This window comes from Bufo gargarizans, chromosome 2, assembly GCF_014858855.1.
Source record: "Bufo gargarizans isolate SCDJY-AF-19 chromosome 2, ASM1485885v1, whole genome shotgun sequence".
NCBI lineage: Eukaryota > Metazoa > Chordata > Amphibia > Anura > Bufonidae > Bufo > Bufo gargarizans.
In genome coordinates this window covers 457,789,121-457,803,335 of record NC_058081.1, presented here as the reverse complement: position 1 = coordinate 457,803,335, position 14,215 = coordinate 457,789,121, and the positions used below count along the sequence as shown (strand labels likewise).

General features: G+C 44.1%; 1 protein-coding gene across 1 annotated transcript; it reads left to right on the top strand.

The window, feature by feature from the left end:
- Window positions 1–1,141: 1,141 nt before the first annotated feature.
- Window positions 1,142–3,604, top strand: LOC122926037 (protocadherin alpha-3-like). Its single transcript, XM_044277427.1, has one exon. The coding sequence runs from the start codon at window positions 1,142–1,144 to the stop codon at window positions 3,602–3,604; it is 2,463 nt and encodes an 820-aa protein (XP_044133362.1).
- Window positions 3,605–14,215: the final 10,611 nt, after the last annotated feature.

Sequence of the window (14,215 nt, the reverse complement as noted above, 5' to 3'; positions counted from 1 at the left end):
TAAAAGCAGTGACCTGTTTGAAAACTTTCACAGTATATTAAAATGTGTAAAGTTATATATAGGAGCTATATCTGGAAAATGTTGTGCCACTTGTTAAGAACAGATGCATAATAGAGGCAAAATTCCATTTTTCTGTTTTGGTACTCCAGCATCCAACTGATAGATTTCACTGACAAAGAAGGGGTTTGTCAGGATTCTATCATGGACTCCCAAATATAGTTGGACAAAACTAAACTATATATAGTAATATTTTATCAGTTTTTGCTAGAATCTGCACTATAGGCTCCTAACAGAACATCTGCTATAAATGGGAACCTAAACTAAATAAAATATGGAATACTGTACATTAAATTATTTAACTCTATGGACAAAAGTCACTGCTCTCTTTTACTATTTTACCTAATAATTTTAATAAAACTCACAACATACTTGACAACATAGTTGTCATAAAAAAAAGTAAAATATGTCAGTGTTAATATTTCTATTCTACTTCTTTTTACTTAAAAATACAACAGTACAGTAAAAAACAAACAGTAAAAAAGTATTCTTTCAAATGTTTTAGGTTTAGTAAATCAGTATGAGTATTGTATAGCGAGAAAATAATTAAATAAGTCAGTAAGAACACAATTTTCTAAGTGTTATTACTCTTGTTACTATGTTATTCAAAGTAGAAGTGTTGATTCTTAAAAATTAAGATTACTTAAAACTATATTACTATAAACTATAAAAACTATAAAAAATAACTTAAGAGAGGCAAATTTAAGCTATAATACAATTCATTATTCTAGATTATACAGTCAGAATCAGACTGGAAATATTACAAAATACTTTTAACTAAATATGGCATTTGGAAAAAATAGACTGTATATTATGTATTAAAGATTTATACAAACTATTCTGAAAATAAAAAAAGACAAAGATACCTACAGTATGTGTAACCTGGAAATTGAGCACTAGATGGCACTCCACACTAACTAATAGAGATTATTATTTCCTCTTTTCTTGCTACTATCAATATATGAGATTTCTGTCCTACGGATACCGGCCATGATAGATATTTTTTCCATTTTCCTTGTTCTTCCATAAGCTTCAGTGCCTTACTTGGAGAAATTCTCACCTTCACTTCCACTGATATTAAGAAATGCTTTACCAGAGACAGGATTATCAAACAAAGATCAGGTTGGTCAATTTCTTTTTGTTACAAATGTCCTGGGATATGGTCCTGAGTCAGCTGCATTATATCATCCCAGAAGAATCCAAGCATGGCACCTTTGTTGGAAGAATTGCTCAGGATCTTGGACTGGATATAGGTGAGATTAATTCCCGAATGTTACATATTGTCTCTAGAGATGAGAAGGAATATTTCCAGGTTAATCTACAGAATGGGATTCTGTTTATTAAAGAGACAATAGACAGAGAGTCATTGTGTCCAAATACACCCTTCTGTATTATTCCTCTACAGGTTATTGTAGATAAGCCTGTGCAGATGTATCGCGTAGAGGTAGAAATAGAAGATATAAATGACAATAATCCAGCATTCTCCCCCACTGTGACAAATCTTATCATATCAGAAATAAAACTTCCAGGATCTCGTTTCCTATTGAAGGTAGCTACAGATCCAGATCTTGGAACAAATTCTGTAACACACTATGAGCTCAGTGCAAATGATTATTTTGCATTAGATTTCCAAAAATATATAAATCAAATCAAGTCATTAGAGCTTGTGCTTAAAAAAAATTTAGACAGAGAAAAGCAGTCTGTTCATAACCTGACCCTTACAGCTTATGATGGAGGCAAACCAAGACTGAGTGGAACCACACATATTCTTGTAAATGTTGAAGATGTCAATGATAATGCTCCTGTCTTTGATCAGCCATTTTACCAGTGCAGTGTTAACGAAAACGCTGTAGAAGGGATGTTAGTGTTCAAGCTAAATGCTACTGATCCAGATGAAGGGAAAAATGGAGAAGTACTATATAAATTTAGTGATATGATATCAAGTGAAGCAAAGGAAACATTTAAATTAGACAAATACACAGGAGAAATAAGAGTGAAAGGCAAATTGGATTTTGAGACTGTTAATATGTTTGAAGTTCAAGTTGAAGCTATTGATCATGGAGATTTCCAGCTAGTTGGACATTGTCAAGTTCTAGTGACTGTTTTGGATATCAATGACAACTCTCCTGAGATGACAGTGACATCATTATCCGTTCCTGTTCCTGAAAATTCTCCTCAGGGGACAACAGTTGCCATCATCAGTGTTCATGATAAAGATTCAGGATCAAATGGAAAAGTCAATTGCTATATTTCTGAGCCTTCACCATTTAAAGTAAATCCAGCTTTCATGAGTGATTTTTCTTTGACTTTAAATGAACCATTGGATCGAGAAGTGAAAGATGCATATGAAGTTATGATTACTGCCAGAGATGAAGGTTCCCCTTCCCTGTCTATCTCAAAAACTCTGAAGATTGATATAAGTGATACTAATGACAATGTTCCAAGATTTGTCCAGTCAGTAGACACAATATTCATTAAGGAGAACAACCCACCAGGGTCTCATATATACACAGCATCAGCCTATGACCCAGATATTGAACAGAATTCTTTCATTACTTACTCAATTAGACAGCAAACAATTGATGGGATCCCCATTTCCTCTTACATGTCCATTAATCCAGAAAATGGGAAGGTATTTGCTTTAGTTTCATTTGACCATGAGCAGATTGCATATTTCCAATGTCATATAAAAGCCACTGATGCAGGCCTACAAGCTCTAAGCTCTAACCTTACTCTAAACATTTTCATTGAGGATATTAATGATAATACTCCTACATTCACCCCACTTCATTCTGAACTAACAATTAAAACTTCTAGGTCAGCAAAACCCGGACACCTGATAACTAAAGTGAAGGCCATAGATCTGGATTCTGGATACAATGCTTGGACATTTTATAAATTAAAGGACCTTGGAGGATCTGGAAAATCTCCTTTTACTATAGCACATCAAACTGGAGAAATTACTTTAAAACGGTCATTGACAGATTCAGACAATGATGAGTATAGATTGCATGTAATTGCTCAGGATCACGGAGAACCGTTTATGACTGCAGAGGCGCAAATTGTTATATCTGTGGTGGAGCCTGGAGAAGAATTAATGTTTGATAATCAAGAGACTAAGGTGACTTTTGAAGCATTTTCTGATGAAAATATTTACTTAGTTGTTGCAATCTGCATCATATCAAGTATTTTTCTCATTACTCTAATTGTGTTCAGTGTGTTAAGATGGCAAAAGTACAGAGATGAGATCAATGAGCTGAAAGAAAATTACAAGATCTGCTCTAACACTGGAGGGAGCTGGATGTATTCTCAGCACACTCAGTATCAAATAAACTCCAATTCATTGCGACCTAAAAGTGACTTAATTGTCTTTACTCCAAATAACTTTCAAACACCAGAGAATGAAGAGCAAGTCAATTCACAAGGGGTAATGTTAAACGCCTCCTATAAGGTAAGAAGAATGAAAGCTAATATTTTATGGATTCTTTTAAACATGGCATATATATCATATTGCATAAAACCCCCAAAACATTACAAAATTATGTGAGGTAACCTATAGAGGAGGGTTTGGGTACCCTCAGCATCTCCATCAGGCCCCTGTGTTCCAGTAATGGGGATCCATTGGCGGAGAAGGCAGCCCGATGCCTTCCATAGGCATCGGGCCTTGCCTTCTACCGGAGCCTATGAGATCCAGCCGCTTAGGCTGGGTCTCACAGACAGGCTGTCAGCATATAATCTGACAGTCAAAGCATTATAATACAGGATGTATTGTAATGCTTTGTAGAGGGGATCAGACTCCAGAAGTTGAAGTTCCAGATTGTGACAAAAATAAAAAGTAACAAAAAAGAAAAAAATCTAAATAAACCACATAAAATTGTAAAAATAAGAAAACCAGACATATTGGTTATTGCTGCGTCTGTAACGAGCCTCTCCTGAACACAGTGGAAAAAATAAAATTAAAACTGTGCTAAAACAATCATTTGTTTAGATCACAAAAGTGCAACAGCAAACGATCAAAAATAAGTATGCCCCCAAAATAGTACCAATCAAACTGTCACCTCATCCTGAAAAATATGAGCACCTACATAAAAAAAATCTGTCAAAAAATATAAAAAAGCTATGGCTCTCAGAATATGGAGACACTAAACCATGATTTTAAAAAAAATGCTTTTATTGTGTTAAAAGTGAAAAAAGTTGACATAATAGGCATTGCTGTATCTGTAACAACCAGATCTATTAAAATATCACATGACCTAACCCCTCAGGTAAACACCGTAAAAAAATAAATAAAAAATGTGTCAAAAAGCTATTTTTTTTACCTTACATCTCAAAAAGCGTGATACCAAGCGGTCAAAAAGTAATATGCACCCTAAAATAGTACCAATCAAGCCATTATCTCATTCCCCAAAAAAATGTGCCCCTAAATAAGACAGTCGCCCTAAAAATTAAATATAAGCTATGGCTTTCAGAATATGGAGACACTAAAAAATATATATTTTTTAACAATGCTTTATTATGTAAAACTGAAACGAACAACCAAAGATTGTCGCATCCATATCAACATGCTCTATAAAAATAGCACATGATCTAACCTGTCACATGAACATTGCAAATAACAAAAAATATAAATGTTGCCAAAACAGCTATTTTTTGTTACCTTGCCTCACAAAAAGTGTAATATAGAGCAACAAAATATCATATGTATCACCATCTTATTCCATAGTTTCCAAAGTGGGGTGACTGTTTTGGTGTTTCTACTCTAGGGGTGCATCAGGGGGTCTTAAAATGTGACATGGCAACTTAAAATTATCCCAGTGAAATCTGCCCTCCAAAAACACCTTTACTTCTGTGCTCTCCCGTGTGCACATATGGCAGTTTAAGATCACAAATGGGGTTTTTCTATAAACTACAGAATTTAGTTAATAAATGTTGAGTTTTGTTTGGCTGTTAACCCTTGCTTTGTTAATGGAAAAAATGGATTAAAATGGAAAATCTTCCCAAAAAATGAAATTCTGAAATTTTATCTATATTTTCCTTTAATTCTTGTGGAATACCTAAAGGGTTAACAACGTTTGTAAAATCAGTTTTGAATACTTTGAGAGGTGTAGTTTCCAAAATGGGGGTCACTTTTTGGAGATTCTACTCTAGGGGTGCATCAGAGGGTCTTCAAATGTGACATGGCAACTTAAAATTATCCCAGTGAAATCTTCCCTCCAAAAACCATATGATGCCCATTTCATTCTACTCCCTGCCATGTGCCCATACAGCAGTTTACGACCATATATGGGGGTTTTCTGTAAACTGCAGAATCAGTGTAATAAATATTGAGTTTGTTAACCCCTGCTTTGATTCTGGAAAAATGGATTAAGATGGAAAATCTGACAAAAAGGGGAAATTTTTAAATGTTATCAACATTTTCCTTTAATTCTTCTGGAACACCTAAAGGGTTAACAAAGTTTGTAAAAACAGTTTGAAATATATTGAGGGGTGTAGTTTCTAAACTGGTCCTTAAAAAAATGGGTTTTGGAAAGTTTAAAAAAAAAATCGATATTTGCTTCTAAACTTCTAAGCCTTCTAACATCTCGAAAAAATAAAATGGCATTCAGAATGATCGAAACATAAAGTAGACATATGGGAAATGTAAAGTAATAACTATTATATGAGTTATCACTATCTGCTTTGAAGCAGAGAAATTGAAATTTGAAAAGTTGCTAATTTTTCCAATTATTTTGTAAATTTGGAATAAAAAAAATGTTAAATGAAAAATATTGACTGCAATGTAGCACTATCATAAAGCAAAATTTGTCACAAGAAAACAATCTCAGAATGGCTTGGATAAGTAAAAGTGTTTCAAAGTAATGACCACATAATGTCACACCTGTCAAATTTCTCCAAAATGACCTGGTCCTTAAGGTGAAAAATGGCAACGTCCTGAAGGGGTTAAAAACTATATGACTGGGCAGATGCAAAGCCAAATTATGTGTATTGTCATTGCTTCTTTGTATATGTTAAGTTAGGGTTCTGTCAAGGCTCTTGTAGTTTAGGCTTCAAAGGTCTCTTGCAAACTTTGCTAATGGTGTTATTAAAATTCCAAAAATCTGGACAGAAACCTTGATAGCACCCCTTCACCCAGAAAAGGAATTGGAAGAGAACCTAAAAAAAATGTGCAAAATAGAGAAAGATGTGGGCAGGATGTTACCGTATAAGACGCACCGGCCCATAAGACGCACCTAGGTTTTTGGGGAGGAAAATAAGAAAAAAAATATTTTTAACCAAAAGGTGTGCTTTTGGTGGGTTTGGAACTAATGGTGGTCTGTGGATGGCACTATTACTGGAGATCTGTGTATGACAGACACTGTTATGGGGGGATTTGTGGATGACGGACAGTGTTATGGGGGGATCTGTGGATGACGGACAGTGTTATGGGGGATCTGTGGATGACGGACAGTGTTATGGGGGATCTGTGGATGACGGACAGTGTTATGGGGGATCTGTGGATGACGGACAGTGTTATGGGGGGATATGTGGATGACAGACACTGTTATGGGGAATCTGTGGATGACGGACACTGTTATGGGGGGATCTGTGGATGACGGACACTGTTATGGGGGGATCTGTGGATGACGGACACTGTTATGGGGGGATTTGTGGATGACGGACACTGTTACAGGGGGATCTGTGGCTGGCACTGTTACAGGGGGATCTGTGGATGGCACTGTTATATATGTGCCATCCACAGACCCCCCCAGCCCATAACAGTGCCATCCACAGACCCCCACCCCTTAACTGTGCCATCCAAGGATGTTATCCACAGATCCCCCCTCCCGCCGCTCCAGTGCTGCACAAATATAAAATGTCTTATTCAATTAAAAGTGATTACACATGCCCCCTCACTCCAATTAGTACCGTACCTCCTAACAGCTTCAGTAGAATGCCATCAGGCAGGCCGGACGGCCGGCGTGTCACTCACTGACATCACTTGCCTGCGCCGCCTGCTTCATTCATAAAGTAGGCGGCGCAGGCACGTGACATCAGGGAGTTACGCTGCCGCCCGCCCGGCCTGCCTGCCGGCATTCTACTGAAGCTGTTAGGATGTACGGTACTAATAGGAGTGAGGGGGCATGTGTAATCACTTTTAATTGAATAAGACATTTTATATTTGTGCAACACTGGAGCGGCGGGGCTATAGTACAGTGACTGCACCACCCCGCCGCAATTGCCGGCCCCCAGCTCCTCCTCCCAGTCCCTCCCCGCTCTCGCATACATCGCAGCCAGCTATGTTAAACTGTCAGCATTCGCCCCATAAGACGCAGGGGCATTTCCCCCCCATTTTTCGCACCATGATCGTCACGCCCCTGATCCCATCACTACAGAAATAAAGCGCCCCATACCTCTTACATCCAGTGATGTCTCCTTTGATGTAGATGTTCTCTGTCCTTGTCGTCTCCTTTCAGACCAAACCACCATTTTGTCGCCATTTTCCGTCTCTGCAGTTTGACAACAAAAAGAATCTTAGTTTACTACTTTTCCATCATCCTTCCATCTTCTGGACAAATCATGCTAATACCCCTATGCTGCTGTGCTCCCCAATACTATACTGCAGAAACAGAAAATACCCCTGATAATACTAGTACCACACAGAGCCCCCAATATAAAATACCCCTTCTTTGTGGTCTCAGTAGAAGCACCCATAGTGCCCCATAATAATGTGCCAGTAGCAAGTGCCCCCATAGATATCCCCAATCATGTGCCAGTAACAAGTGCCTCTGCCCCATGTGCCAGTAACAAGTGCCTCTCCCCCTTCCATGTGCCAGTAACAAGTGCCTCCCCCCATGTGCCAGTAACAAGTGCCACTCTTCCCCCCATGTGCCAGTATGAAGTGCCTCTCTCCCCCCATGTGCCAGTATCAAGTGGCACCTCATGTGCCAGTATCAAGTGCCTCTATCCTTCCCCCATGTGCCAGTATCAAGTGCCTCGCTAATTCCCCCCATGTGCCAGTATCAAGTGCCTCTCTCCTTTCCCCCATGTGCCAGTATCAAGTGCCTCTCTCCTTCCTTCCCTCCCATGTGCCAGTATCAAGTGCCTCTCTCCTCCCCCCATGTGCCAGTATCAAGTGCCTCTCTCCTTCCTCCCCCCCATGTGCCAATATCAAGTGCCTCTCTCCTTCTCCCCCCCATGTGGCAGTAACAGATAGTCCAAAAAAAAAAAACTTTTACTTACCTCCACTGCGAGGCAGGCCTCTTCCGGCCTGTGTCCCATGCACGCTCCAGAAAGAAGACGTAAGGTACAATGTCACTGATGGTGCCCTGGTTGCGACTGATCAGTTTGGTGATCTGATCAAATGGCCGAAGAAGTCTGCATGCATCGCGCATGAGCAGCCACTGGCGCGGTGAAAAAAACAAAGCTCCCCAGAACCTATCCTGCCGCAGAGTTTGTACAGGTAGTCGTTAATGCTGTGTTTCTGCTGGAGCAGCCCATCAAGCATATACTGTACAAGGTGGAGTTCCAGCACGTCGGTCAATCACAAATCAGATGTCTGACGGGCAAGTTGTGTCGCCGCTAGTGATGAGCGAGCATGCTCGGCCGAATACCTGTTCGGCTCGAGCTTCGCTATGCTCGGCACATGGCGATACTCGACCGAGTACGGCATGTGCTCGAGCGCCATGCTCAAGTCTCCTCCCATCATGTTTTGCGGCTGCTAAGCAGCCAATAAACGTGCAGGTAAGTACTGCCATCACTGTAATGCCAGTAGCCTTATTGGCTGCTGGCATTACAGTGATTGGCTGGCCAAAACACGTCATCGGGTGCTATATAGCACCCTATGACACGTGCTTGGATCAGTCTTAGTCAGCATAGTCAGACTTCACCACATTACTATCCAGAATCCCACAATGCCTATCATCCATATCCTCCTTCTTCTCCTCTCGCTTTCTAAAAATTAACATGGATAAAACAGAGTTCATCACTAGAGTTGAGCGAACACCTGGATGTTCGGGTTAGAGAAGTTCGGCCGAACTTCCCAGAAATGTTCGGGTTTGGGATCCGAACCCGATCCGAACTTCGTCCCGAACCCGAACCCCATTGAAGTCAATGGGGACCCGAACTTTTCGGTACTAAAAAGGCTGTAAAACAGCCCAGGAAAGGGCTAGAGGGCTGCAAAAGGCAGCAACATGTAGGTAAATCCCCTGCAAACAAATGTGGATAGGGAAATGAATTAAAATAAAAATTAAATAAATAAAAATTTACCAAAATCAATTGGAGAGAGGTCCCATAGCAGAGAATCTGGCTTCACGTCACCCACCACTGGAACAGTCCATTCTCAGATATTTAGGCCCCGGCACCCAGGCAGAGGAGAGAGGTCCCGTAACAGACAATCTGGCTTCATGTCAGCAGAGAATCAGTCTTCATATCATAGCAGAGAATCAGGCTTCACGTCACCCACCACTGTAAGAGTCCATTTTCATAAATTTAGGCCCAGCACCCAGGCAGAGGAGAGAGGTCCCGTAACAGACAATCTGGCTTCATGTCAGCAGAGAATCAGTCTGCATGTCATAGCAGAGAATCAGGCTTCACGTCAGCCACCAATGCAACAGTCCATTGTCAGATATTTAGGCCCAGCACCCAGGCAGAGGAGAGAGGTCCCGTAACAGACAATCTGGCTTCATGTCAGCAGAGAATCAGTCTTCATATCATAGCAGAGAATCAGGCTTCACGTCAGCCACCAATGCAACAGTCCATTGTCAGATATTTAGGCCCAGCACCCAGGCAGAGGAGAGAGGTCCCGTAACAGACAATCAGGCTTCACGTCAGCCACCAGTGCAACAGTCCATTGGCATATATTTAGGCCCAGCACCCAGGCAGAGGAGAGAGGTCCCGTAACAGAGAATCTGGCTTCATGTCAGCAGAGAATCAGTCTGCATGTCATAGCAGAGAATCAGGCTTCACGTCAGCCACCACTGCAACAGTCCATTGTCATAAATTTAGGCCCAGCACCCAGGCAGAGGAGAGAGGTCCCGTAACAGACAATCTGGCTTCATGTCAGCAGAGAATCAGTCTTCATATCATAGCAGAGAATCAGGCTTCACGTCACCCACCACTGTAAGAGTCCATTTGCATAAATTTAGGCCCAGCACCCAGGCAGAGGAGAGAGGTCCCGTAACAGACAACCTGGCTTCATGTCAGCAGAGAATCAGTCTGCATGTCATAGCAGAGAATCAGGCTTCACGTCAGCCACCACTGCAACAGTCCATTTTCATAAATTTAGGCCCAGCACCCAGGCAGAGGAGAGAGGTCCCGTAACAGACAATCTGGCTTCATGTCAGCAGAGAATCAGTCTTCATATCATAGCAGAGAATCAGGCTTCACGTCACCCACCACTGTAAGAGTCAATTTTAATAAATTTAGGCCCAGCACCCAGGCAGAGGAGAGAGGTCCCGTAACAGACAATCTGGCTTCATGTCAGCAGAGAATCAGTCTTCATATCATAGCAGAGGATCAGGCTTCACGTCACCCACCACTGTAAGAGTCCATTTTCATAAATTTAGGCCCAGCACCCAGGCAGAGGAGAGAGGTCCCGTAACAGACAATCTGGCTTCATGTCAGCAGAGAATCAGTCTTCATGTCATAGCAGAGAATCAGGCTTCACGTCACCCACCACTGTAAGAGTCCATTTTCATAAATTTAGGCCCAGCACCCAGGCAGAGGAGAGAGGTCCCGTAACAGACAATCTGGCTTCATGTCAGCCGAGAATCAGTCTTCATATCATAGCAGAGAATCAGGCTTCACGTCAGCCACCAATGCAACAGTCCATTGTCAGATATTTAGGCCCAGCACCCAGGCAGAGGAGAGAGGTCCCGTAACAGGCAATCAGGCTTCACGTCAGCCACCAGTGCAACAGTCCATTGGCATATATTTAGGCCCAGCACCCAGGCAGAGGAGAGAGGTCCCGTAACAGAGAATCTGGCTTCATGTCAGCAGAGAATTAGTCTGCATGTCATAGCAGAGAATCCGGCTTCACGTCAGCCAACATTGGAAGAGTCCATTTTCATAAATTTAGGCCCAGCACCCAGGCAGAGGAGAGAGGTCCCGTAACAGACAATCTGGCTTCATGTCAGCCGAGAATCAGTCTTCATATCATAGCAGAGAATCAGGCTTCACGTCAGCCACCAATGCAACAGTCCATTGTCAGATATTTAGGCCCAGCACCCAGGCAGAGGAGAGAGGTCCCGTAACAGGCAATCAGGCTTCACGTCAGCCACCAGTGCAACAGTCCATTGGCATATATTTAGGCCCAGCACCCAGGCAGAGGAGAGAGGTCCCGTAACAGAGAATCTGGCTTCATGTCAGCAGAGAATTAGTCTGCATGTCATAGCAGAGAATCAGGCTTCACGTCACCCAACATTGGAACAGTCCATTGGCATATAATTAGGCCCCGGCACCCAGACAGAGGAGAGGTTCATTCAAATTTGGGTAGCCTCGCAATATAATGGTAAAATGAAAATAAAAATAGGATTGAATGAGGAAGTGCCCTGGAGTACAATAATATATGGTTAAGGGGAGGTAGTTAATGTCTAATCTGGACAAGGGACGGACAGGTCCTGTGGGATCCATGCCTGGTTCATTTTTATGAACGTCAGCTTGTCCACATTGGCTGTAGACAGGCGGCTGCGTTTGTCTGTAATGACACCCCCTGCCGTGCTGAATACACGTTCAGACAAAACGCTGGCCGCCGGGCAGGCCAGCACCTCCAAGGCATAAAAGGCTAGCTCTGGCCACGTGGGCAATTTAGAGACCCAGTAGTTGAATGGGGCCGAACCATCAGTCAGTACGTGGATGGGTGTGCACACGTACTGTTCCACCATGTTAGTGAAATGTTGCCTCCTGCTAACACGTTGCGTATCAGGTGGTGGTGCAGTTAGCTGTGGCGTGTTGACAAAACTTTTCCACATCTCTGCCATGCTAACCCTGCCCTCAGAGGAGCTGGCCGTGACACAGCTGCCTTGGCGACCTCTTGCTCCTCCTCTGCCTTGGCCTTGGGCTTCCACTTGTTCCCCTGTGACATTTGGGAATTCTCTCAGTAGCGCGTCTACCAACGTGCGCTTGTACTCGCGCATCTTCCTATCACGCTCCAGTGCAGGAAGTAAGGTGGGCACATTGTCTTTGTAGCGTGGATCCAGCAGGGTGGCAACCCAGTAGTCCGCACACGTTAAAATGTGGGCAACTCTGCTGTCATTGCGCAGGCACTGCAGCATGTAGTCGCTCATGTGTGCCAGGCTGCCCAGGGGTAAGGACAAGCTGTCCTCTGTGGGAGGCGTATCGTCATCGTCCTGCCTTTCCCCCCAGGCACGCACCAGTGATGGACCCGAGCTGCGTTGGGTGCCACCCCGCTGTGACCATGCTTCATCCTCATCCTCCTCCACCTCCTCCTCATCCTCGTCCTCCTCGTCCTCCAGTAGTGGGCCCTGGCTGGCCACATTTGTACCTGGCCTCTGCTGTTGCCAAAAACCTCCCTCTGAGTCACTTCGAAGAGACTGGCCTGAAAGTGCTAAAAATGACCCCTCTTCCTCCTCCTCCTCCTCCTGGGCCACCTCCTCTTCCATCATCGCCCTAAGTGTTTTCTCAAGAAGACATAGAAGTGGTATTGTAACACTGATAACGGCGTCATCGCCACTGGCCATGTTGGTGGAGTACTCGAAACAGCGCAACAGGGCACACAGGTCTCGCATGGAGGCCCAGTCATTGGTGGTGAAGTGGTGCTGTTCTGTAGTGCGACTGACCCGTGCGTGCTGCAGCTGAAACTCCACTATGGCCTGCTGCTGCTTGCACAGTCTGTCCAGCATGTGCAAGGTGGAGTTCCACCTGGTGGGCACGTCGCATATGAGGCGGTGAGCGGGAAGGCCGAAGTTACGCTGTAGCGCAGACAGGCGAGCAGCAGCAGGATGTGAACGCCGAAAGCGCGAACAGACGGCCCGCACTTTATGCAGCAGCTCTGACATGTCGGGGTAGTTGTGAATGAACTTCTGCACCACCAAATTCAGCACATGCGCCAAGCAAGGGATGTGCGTCAAACTGGCTAGTCCCAGAGCTGCAACGAGATTTCGCCCATTATCACACACCACCAGGCCGGGCTTGAGGCTCACCGGCAGCAACCACTCGTCGGTCTGTTGTTCTATTCCCCGCCACAACTCCTGTGCGGTGTGGGGCCTGTCCCCCAAACATATGAGTTTCAGAATGGCCTGCTGACGTTTACCCCGGGCTGTGCTGAAGTTTGTGGTGAAGGTGTGTGGCTGACTAGATGAGCAGGTGGAAGAAGAGGAGGAGGAAGTCGAGTAGGAGGAGGTGGCAACAAGAGGCAAAGAATGTTGCCCTGTGATCCTTGGCGGCGGAAGGACGTGCGCCAAACAGCTCTCCGCCTGGGGCCCAGCTGCCACTACATTTACCCAGTGTGCAGTTAGGGAGATATAGCGTCCCTGGCCGTGCTTACTGGTCCACGTATCTGTGGTTAGGTGGACCTTGCCACAGATGGCGTTGCGCAGTGCACACTTGATTTTATCGGATACTTGGTTGTGCAGGGAAGGCACGGCTCTCTTGGAGAAGTAGTGCCGGCTGGGAACAACATACTGTGGGACAGCAAGCGACATGAGCTGTTTGAAGCTGTCTGTGTCAACCAGCCTAAATGACAGCATTTCATAGGCCAGTAGTTTAGAAATTCTGGCATTCAGGGCCAGGGATCGAGGGTGGCTAGGTGGGAATTTACGCTTTCTCTCAAATGTTTGTGAGATGGAGAGCTGAACGCTGCCGTGTGACATGGTTGAGATGCTTGGTGACGGAGGTGGTGGTGGTGTTGGTGGTACATCCCCTGTTTGCTGGGCGGCAGGTGCCAACGTTCCTCCAGAGGCGGAGGAAGAGGCCGAGGCGGCAGCAGCAGAAGAGGCTGAGGCGGCAACAGCAGAAGAGGCCGAGGCGGCGGCAGCAGAAGTGGTAGCAGGGGGAGCCTGAGTGACTTCCTTGGTTTTAAGGTGTTTACTCCACTGCAGTTCATGCTTTACATGCAGGTGCCTGGTCATGCAGGTTGTGCTAAGGTTCAGAACGTTAATGCCTCGCTTCAGGCTCTGATGGCACAGCGTGCAAACCACTCGGGTCTTGTCGTCAGCACATT